This window comes from Epinephelus moara, chromosome 18 (assembly GCF_006386435.1).
Source record: "Epinephelus moara isolate mb chromosome 18, YSFRI_EMoa_1.0, whole genome shotgun sequence".
NCBI classification, from domain to species: Eukaryota; Metazoa; Chordata; class Actinopteri; order Perciformes; family Serranidae; genus Epinephelus; species Epinephelus moara.
Window position 1 is genome coordinate 31,496,845 of NC_065523.1, and position 16,048 is coordinate 31,512,892.

Below are 16,048 nucleotides of genomic sequence, written 5' to 3' on the forward strand. Positions count from 1 at the left end.
CACTGAATTTCTGGTACAAAGGTTTTATTTTGAAGTGCAGTATCCTGCTGTAGAGTGAGTGACTCATTGACAGCTACTAATCAGAGACAGACAACTAGCTCGATGACATGGCCAAATGCAAGTATGGCGCTCAATATATTTAACCGTGTGGACCTTAAACTAATGACTAGGGAGAAATCTGGGTCGCCTGGCTGGACCAGTTGGGAAGCACTGCTCTCAAGAAACATACTTATTATATTATATGTCAATTCTGCCAATATAGTCCCCTAAATCCTGCACACTGGACCTTCAGTAGGATCATCTTATTATTCTGTCTCGTATTAATTTTCTCATTGGCCACCAAAACATCATGAGCACAAGCCGGATATTTCTAAATAGCCTAGCTACCGTCATCAACAAAGTTTTTATTTACTTTAAGAATTGGCTGCCCGCTTGGTTGCTGATGAAAGGATGGATGTGTGTCATGTTGAAGATGATGTCACAGCAGTTTCATGTGGCAACGCTACTTCTGTCAGCTAAGAATCCTGCCTACACTGAGGGGGTACTGTCTGTAGCGGAAAATGAAGTAGAGAAACTGACCTGGTACCTGAAGTGAGTTCAGTAAAGTCGAGCCAAACCATGCAGTGGAGATGAGGCATAAGTCTTGTGTATCTACGAGTGCCACTATCAGACAAGAGCTTCCCCTGGCTAACGTTTTTTTCCGGATCTTCTGCTGACAAGGGAAATCTAATTGTGATACTTAAAGAAAATCTGCTGTGGATATTTATTGTTCCCAGAGGATGAATCCTAATACTTGTGTGTGTGCTCCTGTGAATTTCACTTATTTACACATACTAGCTAAGTTAGTGTATCTGTTTATTTAACACAGGAGCCGCTCGGTTTCAGAGGGAGGAAGGGTGACACATTTACACATTTATTTTCTGCCCACAACTATGGGGGGCTTGAAATATTGGCCAGTGAGCAGGTCCCATGGGGGGAGGGAGCTTAATTCAGAGGACACACACAGACATACACATACACACATTTATAATGAGGTTACAGCAAGAGGGACTCCATCTACAGCTGTCCCCTGTGAGGAGGTGATGACATCATCACCGGGAATCCCTCCACCAGCTGTCCTCTGACATCACCATGACCAGGAAGTGTGTGTATGAGAGAGATCTGTGAACCATGCGCTACGGTTGTTGAGTTTTAGCTAGTTGTCTTGATCATACAGATTTCCTCTTCCCTCCTTATAGCAGTAACCGCCTCTGCCCAGCTTTGTTCTGCAGCCTGTCAGATGTATTTATTTGGGGTTGTGTGAATTGACAGAGTTTGAAATTGGAGATGGCCGTGGTGTGATTCCTGTAAGAGGTGTGACAGAGCAGCCAAGTGTCAGGCATCTGACACATGCTTAAATAGTCATTAATGGTCCTTTTTTCCATGCACTGACAGCTTTCCTTGCACTTGCACAGTCAGCTTAAACTCGTGTGAGACTCTGTATAGATTTGTGATGAATGAGCTGTGGTCACCGTTACATAGCTTTAATACACACAAGAACCACTGCTGTCCATCTGTGTTCAGTCCCTCTGATCTCTTTCACACAGCTGTGGAACTCTGATTTTCTCCATTCACTTGCTTTCCTGTCAGTTTTCTTGCTTCTAACTTCAGAGGACAGCAGTGCAACTTGCCTCATTTCGGTTTTTACTGTCTCCCCATTCCTCAGGTTTTTCATCATCTTTCCAGTATAGAGTTATTTTTCCTCACTTTGTCAAACTTTGCAGACTCATCTCTTTATAACAGCTGTCTGACACATTTTGCAGCTTCACTCTTACTTCAACATTTGTCCTTTGGTTTTACGGAGCAATAGTTTGAAATTTGGGGAAATCTGCGTATTTGCTGTCTTGCTGACAGTTAGATGGGAGGATCAATAACTCTCTTACGTCTGTCCAAGCGAAGGCGAGGAGACAGTTAGCTTAGCTTAGCATAAAGACTGAAACAGGGCTCTGTACTGAAGGGTAAAAAACAACACATTGAGATGGTACAGGAATGATTGAATGCTGGGCTATTTCTTAACCAGGTGCAGTAACTTCCTGAGTCTTGTCAACACCTTGAGGTTGCCAGGCAACCATTTGAGTCTTCTGGAAGTCACTGTGCCCAATCAATAAATTGTCGGGCAAGAATGGTGTGTTCAGTTTTGCACTGGGAAGTCGGAATTTCCGAGATTAAAGTAGAAAGTTTCAACTAGAACGCCCCTGAAGTCGGATTTCTGTCTCGGAAAGTCAGAAGAACCTCAACAACCCCGACTTCAAAATCCAGTATGCTTGCTCTGCGCATCAAGAGTAGTGAAAGCTGTAATAGTATACTGTTTATTAGCATTTCTGTCTTATTTGTGTCTCATTAAAACAGTCATGTACAGGGTACTGTCCAACTTCTATCTGTGGACATGTTGCATGGTGTTTGTATGTCCTAAATACAGCATAATGCGTTATCAACTGGCATTTGTAACAGTGGCTGACTTGGCTAGAACTAGTATTGCTAATAGGGGTGTAAATCACTGGTTTTATCATGATACGTTATATTGATTCTTTGGACGACGATACGATATTCGCCGATATTACAAAGTCTGCTATGATGTGATTTCCTGTCCAGGCAGGTAACGTTATGTCTGAGTAAATAACTTTCTCTTGGCTGCTCGCCATCTGTCGCCAAACTGTTGCAGCTGCTGTTTGATAGAGATGCAGACTTTCAAATTAAAAGTGTGCGACACTCTGAGGTTGCCAAGCAACCATTGGAGTCTTCTGGAAGTCACTGCGCCCGACCAATAATAATATTAATAATTAATATATATAATTGTCGGGTAATAACAGTGTGTTCATTTTGCACTCGGAAATCGGAATTTCCCAGTTTCCAATCAAAAATTTCAACTGTAATGCCCCGAATTCGCTTTTACGTCTAGAACTTCCTGTCTATGATGGGCTTGAGACACGCCTTTGTAGAGGACTTGACTGATCCTGTGTGATTCAGCGGTGGGAACCTCTTGCGACTGCATGCCTTTGTTGACGTCGACCCCAGAAAGTTGGAGGAACCTTACCAACCCTGATATGCCTGCTCTGTGCGGCAGCGAAAGCTACAGTAATATACTGTTTAGTAACATTTCTGTCTTATTTGGGTCTTATAAAACGATCATACACACAGGACTGTGCAACTTCTATCTGTGGAGATGTTGCTACGGTGTTTGTATGGGCAAAACAGCCTAATGTGTTGTTATCAACTGGTATTTGTAACAGTGGCTAGCCTGGCTGGAAGTGGTATTGCGAACAACAACTTGTATTACTAGTCTGAAACCCGGTCACCTTGGGTGCATTCTCGGAACCCATCGGTTGTATTCAGCGTCTGACTTCCGGCAGACAGCGATACAGCCTCTGGGGGCAGACCCCAGATTTTTTGGCATTCCGGTTTGATTTGGGCGGAGGAGGCGAATTTCCGTTTCCGACTTCCGTTTATATATAAGTAAATATGCTGAACCATTGCGATGGATTCAGAGTTTGCAGTGACACCAATTATGTTCCGCCTCGTTAGTTCACCGCACGGACCGTTTAACCTGGCAACAACTGCAGCCGGCTCAAACGTGATTGGTCAATATCACGCGGACTACAAACAGCCTACAACCGGAAACCAGGGCTCTTCCGCTCTTCTTCCGGAGGCAAGATCTCCGGGGTTTGCCTACAGACTCTACATTCACTGAATGTAGAGTCTGTATATAGAGACTACCTCGGGTGTTACGTTGTCCCCAGCTCTGACCTCAGACTTCAGAGGTAAATAGAACACAGCATTGACCCCTGTCATTTTTACTCTTTGGTTTTTGTACGAATTTGACATGATGTAATGTGTTAATTAGTGAGCCTTAGAATTGCTGCTCGGTGGAATTTGAAACCTTTGGAGAAAACCAGAACAGCTATTTCCCCCTGATTTCAGTCTTAATGCTAAGATAGAATAATTGGTGTCTAGCTGTAGCTTCATATCTAACGTCCAAATATCAGTGATTTCAATCTCTGTATCTGTATCTCTGCAAGAAAGCCTGTAACCCAAAATCTCAGACTGTCCCTTTAAGGGAGCAGAATACTGGATGTTTTTCATCAGTTGTGCTTCGCTTGACTCGTCTTTCACTTGAACTCTGTCAGTCTCTCCGCCTCTCTCCTTGTCTGGACTGGCGGTTCATGACCCGTGAGGTTCATGACCCATGACTGAATGTTCCTCTCACACCTCCACCTCCAGCTGTCTGAGGCATGTGTTGTTGCAGCGAATACAACCGGGGACAGGAAGTGACAACACCGAAGGAATGCTAGTATAACAGCTCAGCTGGGCCTCTGGGGTATTAAGACAGGGAGGGAACGAGAATAGAGGGATTTAAGTCAGGAGAAGGAAGAGAAGGGCAGGTAGGTTTCTCTGAACCTGATAATTGGAGTGGAGAGGAGTTAAAGGAAGAGAGTTACCAAGAAGTGAAGGAGCTGAGGAGGAGACAGCGGAGGAATGTTGGTATTAAAACTCCACCAGGCTCCCGGGGGGAAAACGAGTGGTTTTGGGTAGAGATGGGAAAGATGGTTAGGGAAAAGTAAACCATTGTCGTAACCTTTCGTCCAACAAGAGAGCTGTTAGAAAGCAGTGGAAAGAGAGGGTTAAAGGATGTGGGGAGTGAGTAATCCCACACTGATTTTTGGGTATCCCACAGAGGTTGAGAGGAGGAATAAAGAGGAAGAGAAGAGGATTTGTATACAATTCTTCCTGGGCATTATGGGAGTAGAAAGGACCTGCACCAGTGGAGTAAACATATGAGTAGAAATGAAAAGAGAAGGAAATGAAATACATGTAGTTATAATATTTCTTGTAAAAAATTAAAGTAGATAATATTATAAAACGACGGTGTTGGAATACAGAAGAGCAGCTCTTCACACAGTCATATACAAACACGAGAACTCCCCCTGATTTCCTCTTATTTTGCCGCATATTTAATCCACATTCCTACAGGCTTATGTAAGCAGTGAACTAAAGTGTGTCGGTATTGCTCACAAGTGTGTGTATGTGTGTAGCTGCGAGTGTGTGTGTGCGTGCTAATTTGCAGTTTAGACCAATTTAGCTGAGTTGTGTGAACTCGGCGTCACAGTTCTTGAGTGTAGCCTTTATTTTATCAGCTCAGCTTCATTTACAAGACTAACAAATGGAGGAAGACTCTGTGGAGTTTGCTGCTGATTATACACACACACACACACACACACATACATACAGTGTAGTGGTTTTAAACATCTGCGTCATCTGGTGTTGGTAATTGCCATGAGCTTTGTTATAGTGTTCTAATTTCTCCCCCTAGTATTACACCTAACTGGTGTGTGTCTTCTGGTTTACAGCTCAGAATTACCAGTTTAACCGTTCACAGTCTCGGCCCTTTTAATTTGGTTTCTGTTTTAAAAAAAAAGTTTCCTCCATCAGTTAGCAAACATGGTGTGACGGTAGCAGATATACGAGGTGCATTGATATGTAAATATTGTTCCTGGTGGTGTAATGGTCTTTATTTTAGTTGTTAAACTGAATTATTGCCAAAAATAGGTTTTATAGACTAGAATTAAGTCCCTGCTATTTTTGATTGTCTCTTAAACATGCTGCACTCGTGGCTTGTAGTGTGTCGGCTGTTTCTGTGGACTTAAAGGAATACTTCACCCTCCTAATGACCATTTGTGTAGCAGTAACTCATCCCATGTTGCATTGAAAAAACACAAAAAAACGCTGTTTTTCCCGAATGCTTCTAAGGTCAATGAAGAATCCAAAAACAGAGACAATTCTTAATAAATTGAAGTCATACACACTCACCTCGCTAGTACCAGGTTGGGCCCCTTTGCCTTCAGAGCTGCCTTAATTCTTGGTGTCATAGATTCAACAAGGTGCTGGAAACATTCCTCAGAGATTTTGGTCCATATTGACATGATGACTTCACACAGTTGCTGCTGATTTGTCAGCTGCACATCCATGATGAGAATCTCCAGTTCCACCACATCCCAAAGGTGCTCTATTGGACTGAGATCTGGTGACTGTGGAGGCCATTGGAGTACAGTGAACTCATTGTCATGTTTGAGATGATGTGAGCTTTGTGACATGGTGCGTTATCCTGCTGGAAGTAGCCATCAGAAGATGGGTACACTGTGGTCATAAAGGGATGGACACGCTCAGCAACAATACTCAGGTAGGCTGTGGTGTTTAAACCATGCTCAGTTGGTACTAAGAAAATCTCCCCCACACCATTACACCACCAGCAGCAGCCTGAAGCGTTGATACAAGGCAGGATGGATCCATGCTTCCATCTGAATGTGGTTTTTCCAATCTTCTATTGTCCAGTTTTGGTGAGAAAACCCGTGTGAATTGTAGCCTCAGTTTCCTGTTGTTAGCTGACAGGAGTGGCACCTGGTGTGGTCTTCTGCTGCTGTAGCCCATCTGCTTCAAGGTTGGACAAGGTGTTGTTGCTTCAGAGATGGTCTTCTGCACACCTTGGTTGGAACCAGTGCTTATTTGACTTCCTGTTGCCTTTCTATCATCTTGAACCAGTCTGGCCATTCTCCTCTGACCTCTGGCATCAACAAGGCATTTTGGCTCACTGGATATTTTCTCTTTTTGGGACCATCCTCTGTAAACCCTAGAGATGGTTGTGTGTGAAAATCCCAGTAAATACTCAGACCAGCCCGTCTGGCACCAACAACCATGCCACGTTCAAAGTCACTTAAATCACCTTTCTTCCTCATTCTGATGCTCAGTTTGAACTTCAGCAGGTCGTCTTGACCATGTCTACATGCCTAAATGCTTTGAGTTGCTGCCATGTGATTGGCTCTCACTCTCAGGTGGGCCAGCTGTGACTTCCTGTGATCACCCAAAGTGTCTGTAACTGATGTCCAGACATGGACCAAGACCAGCACCCTTAAAATATTGCAGTGAACATCAGGTCCAATCAAAGCTTCAGAGAAGAACTCATTCACTAAAAATAGGTTATAACCTATTTTTCATTGTTCAGTGTCATTTGTCTTTGTTGTGAATTTCCTTGACGGGCCCCTTGCAGCTACGGATCCCCTGGTGTGGAGTTCACAGGATTACACAAAGACACCACTGCTGTCACACAGATCCACTTCCTGCCTGGACAGGTAAGTTGCATCATGCTACTTTATTTTCCGCATGTAAGGACAGCTTTGTGTCCAGAGTGGTTGCCAAAATGTGTGTGATGTTAATGTTTAATTTGCTCTGTGATAGGGTCGTCTGCTGTCACTGCTGGATGACAACACGATTCACCTGTGGGAGCTGGTGGCCGGGGCTCCCAGAGAGGCGGGAGGGGTTAAGAGAGAAGGCGTGGTCAGTCTACAGGAAGTGGACAGCTACAGCCTTCCAGGAAGACCTGGCATTGAGAGCTGCAGGTACTCATTTTCATTATATTGTAGCTTGACCAATATCAGAAATTGCTTCCCATTCCCACTTATCATTTAGATACAAAAACATGGGAAATAGGGTCCAGGTCGGAAAATACTGTACCTTTAATGTCCTTGCGCCTACTGCAGTTAAGCCGTGTCCCTACTTCTCTGCTGGTTGTAATATTTCATATGGTAGTTATATCAACCATGATGCACACAAACAATATTCCCTGAATGAGAGGTCAGTCCCACACCCTGTCTCAAACTGACTGGTCATTGGAGAACCTCATGAATTTGTGTTTCAACGTTGAGTCAGATTGCACTCCATGCAAGGCGAGTGAATACGTCACAGCCTGTTCCACAGTAAAATGACTGGCAGCTTTACTCTTTATTCTTACTCTTCCTCCAGTGCCACCCGGGTGACTGTCCTCCTCTTGCTGAGGTCATGCGACCTGCTCTGCATTGGAACAGAGGGAGGGGGCGTGTACTTCCTGGAGTTGCCCCGCCTATCACTGAAGGACACGCAGACGCTGCTCCAGGATCAAGTCATGCACAGGTGAGAATGTCACATTTGGACTCCACATAGAGCACGGATCAACAAATTAAAAAGCAGCTGAAAGATATGTTTGTGAAGTGGATCAGTGCATTTAAAATAATATTCCAGCTCTTCTTTATATTGTATTTATACATATAATGAGCAGCTTCCCATGTTGATCCTAAGTAGTCTCTACTTTCTCACTCTTCATTCTCACCTCTCCATCCCCGTCACAGTATGTGTTCCTTTAAACACTAAACACACCAGTTTCCTCCGCTCTCAGCTCCAGCTGAGCAGGTCGGACACACACATGCACACAGAAACAAATATCCATGTTGACCCGAGCAGCAGCAGGCAGGTCGAGGTCATGCGGTTCAGGGATCACGAGAACGGTCAGATGTCCTGAATGAACACTGCTTGAGGAAAAAGCAACAGACTTCATGTACTGTTAAACTGAATTGTACTGAATAATACAGGTTTTGGGATGTGGTGTGAGAGCGGAGCGCTGAGTCAGATGAAGATAATGGTTTCTTTAGTTCAAGTTAGCGCAGCTGAGATGTAGAGGCATCTGTTTTGGGACATTGTTGCATTGGATATGTGCTGTAAATCTTGCATAGGAATTTGAGCAGATGTTTTTTTAGGAACAGGAGTTTGGGGAAAAAAGGGTGGATAAAATGAAATACACTGAAGGACAATAAAATAGCTGCAGTATGCAGTAAAAATAAGTGAAGTTAAGCTCAAAAAGCTGCAAATTTCATGACTGCTTTCCGGCTTTTCCTCGACAACTCCCTTGCAAAAATGTTGACTGTGGGACTTATTTTAAAAAACCTGAAAATGTTTTGGGTCTTTCACATGAGAAATTTGCATTTTTGTGTTTTCATCTGTGCTGTTCACACTACTTTGAAGGCGATGTGGCACACATGTCTGCACCAATGAGGATTTGATTTAAAATGTGATGATCATTGTGGGGCTGTTCAGTCCACACCCACACAGTCTGAAAGAAACAGATTAACTGAGTTTTACATACTTGATAGATGTGACTTGTGTTTTTTTTTACCTTTCACATTAACTTTGAATATTGCTTTTTTAGACATTACCATCAAATGTAATAAAAGGTTTGAAATCTAGTTTTCAGGGGCTTTGAACCCAACATTCAAGGCTACCTGGTAGTCAAGGTAATCTGAGTTAGAAGTTATTCAGGGGTCCAGAATGATGGACCCAAACCCTGTTGGACCGGGGAAAGTCTCTCAGAGATCTGACTGGACCTAAACATTTTTTCAAATATAATTACTAGACCTGGTGGCACGATGGTACAATGGTTAGCATTGCCGCCTCACAGCAAGAGGCATGTTCTCCCCTTGTCGGCGTGGGTTTTCTCCGGGTGCTCCGGCTTCCTCCCACAGTCCAAAGACATGCAGGTTAATTGGTGACTCTAAATTGTCCGTACTTTAGTTTTTATTGTCTCTTTAAAGACATATGAACTACAACATCTAAATCCTTACTTGGAGAAAAAAAAAGGTTTGCGGAGCGTAGTTCCTGTGGGCTCCAGCAACACTAAACCCCTGAGCTTGCCTGAGAAGATGCACAAACCTGCTATTTTTAAATATCCCATGGAGAGAGACTCTCACTGCAGCCTGTTTTATTTTGTTCTGAAAATGTCAGCGTGCAGCCTCGTTCTGTGGACGATAAACAAGGTGCAGACTTCCATCTGTGTCACCGGTAATAAGGAAATACAGTGAGTGACAACAACCCCGCCCACATTTAAGAGCACAGTTTGCAGTGAAAACACTAGGGTCTAGGTACCATGCCTGAAGGGTTACTTTTGGTCCAAAGGTACCATACTGAAAGTGTTTGGTATAAATGGGGCCTTAGATGGTTCATACAAATATAAATGTTGAACCTTTTGTCAGTGTGGACATGGACAATCGTTTGTTAACTTGACAGAAACCATGAGCACCAAAGTACAGTTCAGATTTACTGGTGGCATAGTAAACTCTCCCTTACTCATGGTAAGGGAGACAAAAAAAGTGGTGACTCCCTGCTTTTGAAGTGGTTATTAAATCTGGATATGTGTCAGTGCCACGATTATTTATATTCCCTTAGTTTGCAAGGGTCCACTGATCAAGAGAATTAAAAGGATTTTTTTATGAAATTAATCAAAGTTGTGAATATTGTCAGGCTGCCTATCTAACTTTCCTTCACCTCCGTAACGCAGGTGCTGCTGCTCAACAGTTTTTGATCCTATGTCAGCCTCACCATCATGCAAGTTACACACACAAGGCTTATGCATTTCTCCCTTGATCAGGATCCAGCTGGGTAGTGATAAACAGACTTGACACCCGATTGACCGTAATAAAAATGTGGATCCGAACTCGTACAAGTCAGGGTCCAGCCTCAAGTCCTAGGGTCTGGGTAGACCTGAAAAGACCTCTAATTTAAGTCAATTACTATCCGTTTTAAATGGAATGCACTATAATGGCTGTGTAAATTGCTGGTTCACCATCTGTAAACACTGCAAACTTACATAATGTGGCAAAGGGGAATTGCCCTCAATTTATAATTGGCCAAAACGCTGAGACACTGCATGAACAAAGAGGAGATGTATATAATTATGTGGCACTATATGATGTTTCTGTTATTTTGTCCAGCCGCTCCACATTTATCAGAGTAGTTTCTTTATTTTTCGTGCTGCCTCTTTTCTCGCTGCATTCCTGTGTTGATACACTGGCAGCTCATCACAGCACTACTGTTGTGTTCCATCTCCATTCTGCTGTGTGACGGTCTGACTGGTTGGCCTAACCCCTCATTAACCAGGCTTGTTTAGGGAAGTGGGCAGAACTGAGGCCTAACGAGGGCCCTGATAAGGCCCGTGTGTGTGTGTGTGTGTGTGTGTGTGTGTGTGTGTGTGTGTGTGTGTGTGATTTGTATGGTATGTTTAAAGGAGGGGAGGTTTTAGACAGGGAGGCTTTGTACCGGCTGCCAAAACACGGTGTTCCGGTTGGGGAAGTGTTTCAGCTGAATCTCCAACGTGCACGTGCGCACGCACACACACACACATTTGAATCCATACACACACACACACACTCATAGAGGCTCATCACCGGGACTCAGTAGCAGGATGCTGGATTCCCTAAAAATACTCGAACGGAGAGACGGAGACAATGGAATGCTTTGTTGGGAATGTTTCTGCCTCTGTGCTTCCGGAGAGGATCTTCCTCAGTGGACGCCAGCAAAGCAGTCAGAAGTCTGTATGCGTGTGTGTGTGTGTGTGTGTGTGTGTGTGTGTTTGTGAGTGTGTTTCACGCAGGCCCGACTGTCTCCTCTCCGATGGTTCTGCCTCATCCGCAGCAGAAAGCTGCATCGCGTCTTGTCCGTCCCACTTTGTTTGTTTCTTTTTCATTTCCTCCGTCTCTCCGATGCTTCCTCTCCTGTCTTCTTCTGTCTTCTCCCCCTCTTCTCCCCGTCCATTGCTGAGGGAATCCTCTGACATCTCGAGGGTGTGTCCTGCTCTACATTCCTCCGCTGCCTCAGAGGAATGTCTAGTTCACAAACTCCAACAGCTCCAGCTTGTTGTTGATTTGTTGTTGTTGTTGTTGTTGGAGGAGCAGCCTCTGGTAGTATAAAAGTTTGTACAGCTGGTTTGAGCTCGGTGTTGATTAGATTACACATAAATTTAAACACGTAGAGTTTTGCTTTGGGTTGTTTTGGTGCAAAAGAAAAGAGGCCTGTGGAGTATATACAGTCCCTGTGTTCTGCTTTCCAGCTGGGTTATCAGTAAGCACAGATTTTTCCTCCACTCATTGGATCATCTTTTATATTTTGTGAAGCTGTGTTGAGGATTGATGGTAAAAGACTGGCGGAAAATGTCACGCCAAACTCCCTTTGAGAAATATGACATATGAACACTTCCTTGAATGTCTGCAAAAACAAGGAACTCTAGAAACAGAAGATAAAATGCTTCATATGTTGACAGTGTTCTTGTCAATTTGACATCAATATAATCAATAAAGGTAAACAGTGCACAGTTTACATATTTAATTTTGTCACCTCAGCACGCTACCAGCCTCTGATGGTTAGCTGCGTTTTTTTTAGCAAGACGAGACGGTGGGAATGAGAGAAGAACCTTCAAAAATTAAATAAAATAAGATTATTCGAACACTGTGACTCTTGTTCATGCCCCACCTCCACCTGTTTCTCCTCCTTTTCCACGGTACAAGAGAACCAAGACTTGTTCACGTTCTTGTGCCTCAGAGTCCCCTACATGTTTACTGTCTACCTAGTCTGAGTGGGCGGAAGTTCGCTGCATAGATCAGCCTCTCATTGGGCGGAACGAGCCACCCGCTGAAGTCCCGCCCTACAACCTCCGGTTGTGTAGCAGTTTTCAACCATTTTCAACACGTCCTTTACTAACTTTTGCGGTGTTTGATCTTGCGGGGATGTAGCCATTTTTCTGCCATGGTTCGCGTCCTGTAGGTGATATTTTTGTGGGTGCGTTACACCGAAACCTGTTTCCCCCCGGCAATATTTTTGCAAGCGCACCGTTGCTGTGGCACCGCCCAGAACGGTTGTGATTGGTTGAAAGAAATACAAGCAGCCGGGGCGTTTTTTTCTCCAATCTTAAAGTGAGAGTCGGTCCAGCCAGACCTTTCTTTTCTTGAGAAAGGTCTGGTGAGCGAGACTACTGTCTACCCTGTTTGCTGCTTTGGTGCTGAGGAGAGCACAGCTACTGGTTATTGATAGTGTTCATGTCATTGAACTTCAGTATTCGCATGAGCCACGACTAAAAACTTACATCAAATTAAACGTTTCATTTTGTCAGAACTTCAAAACAAGAAAAAGACTGATTTAACACAGCTCGGACTGACTAACACCTGTGTGCTCACAAACTGATATGAAATTCTGAAAATCTGAGACGATTGCATTAGGGTCAATGTTGTCGGACCCTGGTCTAAGCCGGCCCGATGCTACATTATGATTGGCCAGTCTGTGTCCGGGGGCAGGACTTAGCAAAGGGTCAATTATGGACATTAAACATACTTATAAAATGTATTTAACAAAATTGTCTAAGGTAGGGTAAGTATGGCATTCTTTCACCTTGTTTTGACCTGTAGACATTTTAATTTACGGCATGTTGGTTTACAAATTAACTACACGTGTTAGATGATGGGTGATGTTTTGTTTCCCCAGCCTGCCAGATGATTACAGATGTGGGAAGTCCTTGGGGCCGGTGGAGTCTCTTCAGGAACATCCTCAGCAGTCGGGGAAGATTCTGATTGGCTACAGCCGGGGCCTGGTGGTCCTCTGGGATCTGAGCACCCGTCATGTCGAGCAGCTCTTCCTGGGCAAACAGGTACCTGGTTAACAGAGCAAAACTTAGTGCACGTGGGTGTTGCCTTTTTACTGACAGTGTTCTACGATTAATCTTTCATGTGGGTACAGTGAGGAACTTTTAAGATTTGTTTTACGGTGTGTTACTTTTTATTTATTGTCACTGTTCTGGACATGTTGGTGTTTACTGTAACAGAGGCGTAACAGAGGAATAACAGTAGTTAAAAATTGCAATAGCAGCTCCTTTAGTTTCATTATTTTTCTATAAGGTGTAATTCTTTTGCTATGCAACTCTGTCTGATGCGTATACTGTGTGTGAACCCCCTGCAGCAGCTGGAGAGCCTGGTGTGGGAACGCACTGGAAACTTATTTGTCAGTTCTCATAACGACGGGGGCTATGCCGTGTGGGCTGTTACTAACGGCAACACCAACAACCACCAACCAGTGTCGTCTACCATCCCATATGGTGAGAAATGCGTACATTCCACACACACACACTCACATTGGCAGACAGACATTAGACGGGAAATACCAATTTGTGTTTCCCAGCCTGTCTGTTTGAAGCCTCTTTAACCACAGTGTCACTAGGTCGTGTGAAGGTGTCTGTCTCGTCAAAAAGACCAGTGATCTGTGACTGACACTGACTTAACGAACCATGTCTGCTGACGTATCGTGACTCATAGTGACACATTATTATGCTGAGAATTATGGTCAGGGTCCCTGTAAGAGGGACACTTCTGCTTTTCTGCACACAAATCTTATTTTTCTATCTTTTGTTGTCTCTGTGACTAAAAAAGGCTTCCTTGGGTTTTTAATAGTTTCAGTCCAGCCAGTGTCTGTGTAATAATTTTAACTTTACTGTTCATGACTGTCTGCCACAGGTCCATTTCCCTGTAAGGCCATCAACAAGATCCTGTGGAGAACAACACAGACAGGGTGAGTGTGTGACGTATTTTGTGATGTATGTTTCCTGTTTGATTCCTGCAGCCAGACTAGACATTTTAGGTCACAGCACCAGTATATCTTCACTCCTGTCTGTTGTTGTCATTCTTCATAATAGGGCAGTGTTTTGCAAAGAATCAGGCGATACGATGCGTATCACGAAACTAGGGGTGCCAGATATGTTGTGATACTTTAAGCAAGGCGATATATTGCAATTTTTTACAATCTAAATTTAGGAAAACTTTCAAAATATAAAGAACACACCACCTTATGCATAAAAATTTTAGTTTTTCATGAGAGTTAACAAGAGTTAAAACATGTGAGTGTGTGTCAAGTTTGTTAAGTGATGAATTTACATCACATTGCTGTAATTCAGACTTTAAAATGAGGGAAAAAATATGATATCATGATACAACGGTAGTCAAAATGTAAGACAAAATATAGTGTCATATCTCGACAACGATATACATATCTTCATGTTGCCCAGCTCTACATCAAAGCACTACTTTTTCTGCAATGTGAGTAAATTAATTTACAAAGAATCACAGAACATAATATTGCAGTACTTAAGTTTATCAATATTTTCTTACACCCCTAATATGTAAGATTCATTTTTGTTTTCTTTTTCATTTGTTTTTTCTTTCTTACACATTTTTATTACACTTTAAATACATTATTTATTTCCCCATAAATACAAAATGTGTTGTCTCCTTCCCCAAGAAGACAATCTGCTATAGTTTACCGCAAGAAGGATACTAACAAGAAGTCATAAAAAGTGAACAGAAAATTGGCTTTTCATTGTTCCTCCAAGTAGTTAATAAAAGAAAAGAAAAACAGTTTTTGTATTGCCAGTGGTATTTCTATTTTCCAAATTATATGCATGCTCGCTTGATGTTGTTCTAGATGAATAAAAATACTTTTCTTTGTGCCTCCAGTTCTCCAGTATTGTTGTACAGTGGAGGGATGCCCAGAGCCAGCTACGGTGACCGCCACTGTCTGACCATTCAACAAGACAAAGACCACGTCACACTTGACTTCACATCCCGAGTCATCGACTTCTTCACTGTCCACAGTGTAGAGCAAGAGAAAGGTCAGGAGCTGGCCTGCGTTTATGATGTGTTGTGTATCTATGTATATAGAGTTTTAGGCTAACGCTATCATGTTGTGTAATACAGTCTAAATGTTTCAGGAGCATCAGCACTTCAAAATCTGTCTCCTTCTAACAGAGTTTGATGAGCCGTCTGCGCTGGTCGTGTTACTGGAGGAGGAGCTGGTTGTGATAGACCTCCAGACCCCCGGCTGGCCCACTCTGCCCACTCCTTACCTGGCTCCTCTCCACTCCTCAGCTATCACCTGCTCTTTCCACGTCGCCAGCGTCCCTCCCAAACTCTGGGAGAGGCTGGTCAACGCCGGCAAAGCACAGCAGGGCCGGCAACAAGCACACGGGGTGAGAAACACACTGTGGTCTGCAGTCACATGTACTGACACTGTTACTCTTAAAATATGTTGTTAATACTTACAAATAAAGCTAATGTTTTGTAGCTATATCTTCAGTTCACTCCCATATTACAGAGAAAGCTAATACTTTACTATTATTTGTGATTATTTGGTTGCTTGTTGACACATTTCTCGCAGTTTTCTTTTGGTCTGTTGTCTCTCAGACGATCTTTTGGCATCCTCTCCTTCAGGGCTTCAGTTTCTTTTTCATGTTTTCTAATTGATTTCTGCTCAGTCGCATGTAGCTGGCAGCAGCATCTTTTGATTCTGTGTTGGCAGGACGCTATAAACGAAGGGCTTATTGTGTAAATTGGTTTATTCATGG

At 43.3% G+C, this 16,048-nt stretch overlaps 2 protein-coding genes across 3 annotated transcripts in view; one reads left to right on the plus strand and one right to left on the minus strand.

Annotated features, from left to right (window-relative positions):
- syngr3a (synaptogyrin 3a) overlaps positions 1-6,746 on the minus strand; it is a 136,877-nt gene extending 130,131 nt beyond the window's left edge. The window contains exon 1 of the mRNA XM_050068335.1: positions 6,382-6,746. The gene's annotated coding sequence lies outside the window, so the exon portion shown is untranslated. The remainder of the gene's footprint in view (positions 1-6,381) is intronic.
- The window catches only part of llgl1 (LLGL scribble cell polarity complex component 1), a 59,820-nt gene that overhangs the window by 20,501 nt on the left and 23,271 nt on the right, over positions 1-16,048 (plus strand). For both annotated transcript variants that reach the window (XM_050068306.1, XM_050068305.1), the window contains exons 3-10: positions 7,079-7,160; positions 7,267-7,427; positions 7,831-7,977; positions 13,144-13,306; positions 13,615-13,750; positions 14,166-14,220; positions 15,162-15,316; positions 15,453-15,673. In XM_050068306.1, coding sequence (XP_049924263.1) covers positions 7,079-7,160; positions 7,267-7,427; positions 7,831-7,977; positions 13,144-13,306; positions 13,615-13,750; positions 14,166-14,220; positions 15,162-15,316; positions 15,453-15,673 — 1,120 coding nt within the window. The remainder of the gene's footprint in view (positions 1-7,078; positions 7,161-7,266; positions 7,428-7,830; positions 7,978-13,143; positions 13,307-13,614; positions 13,751-14,165; positions 14,221-15,161; positions 15,317-15,452; positions 15,674-16,048) is intronic.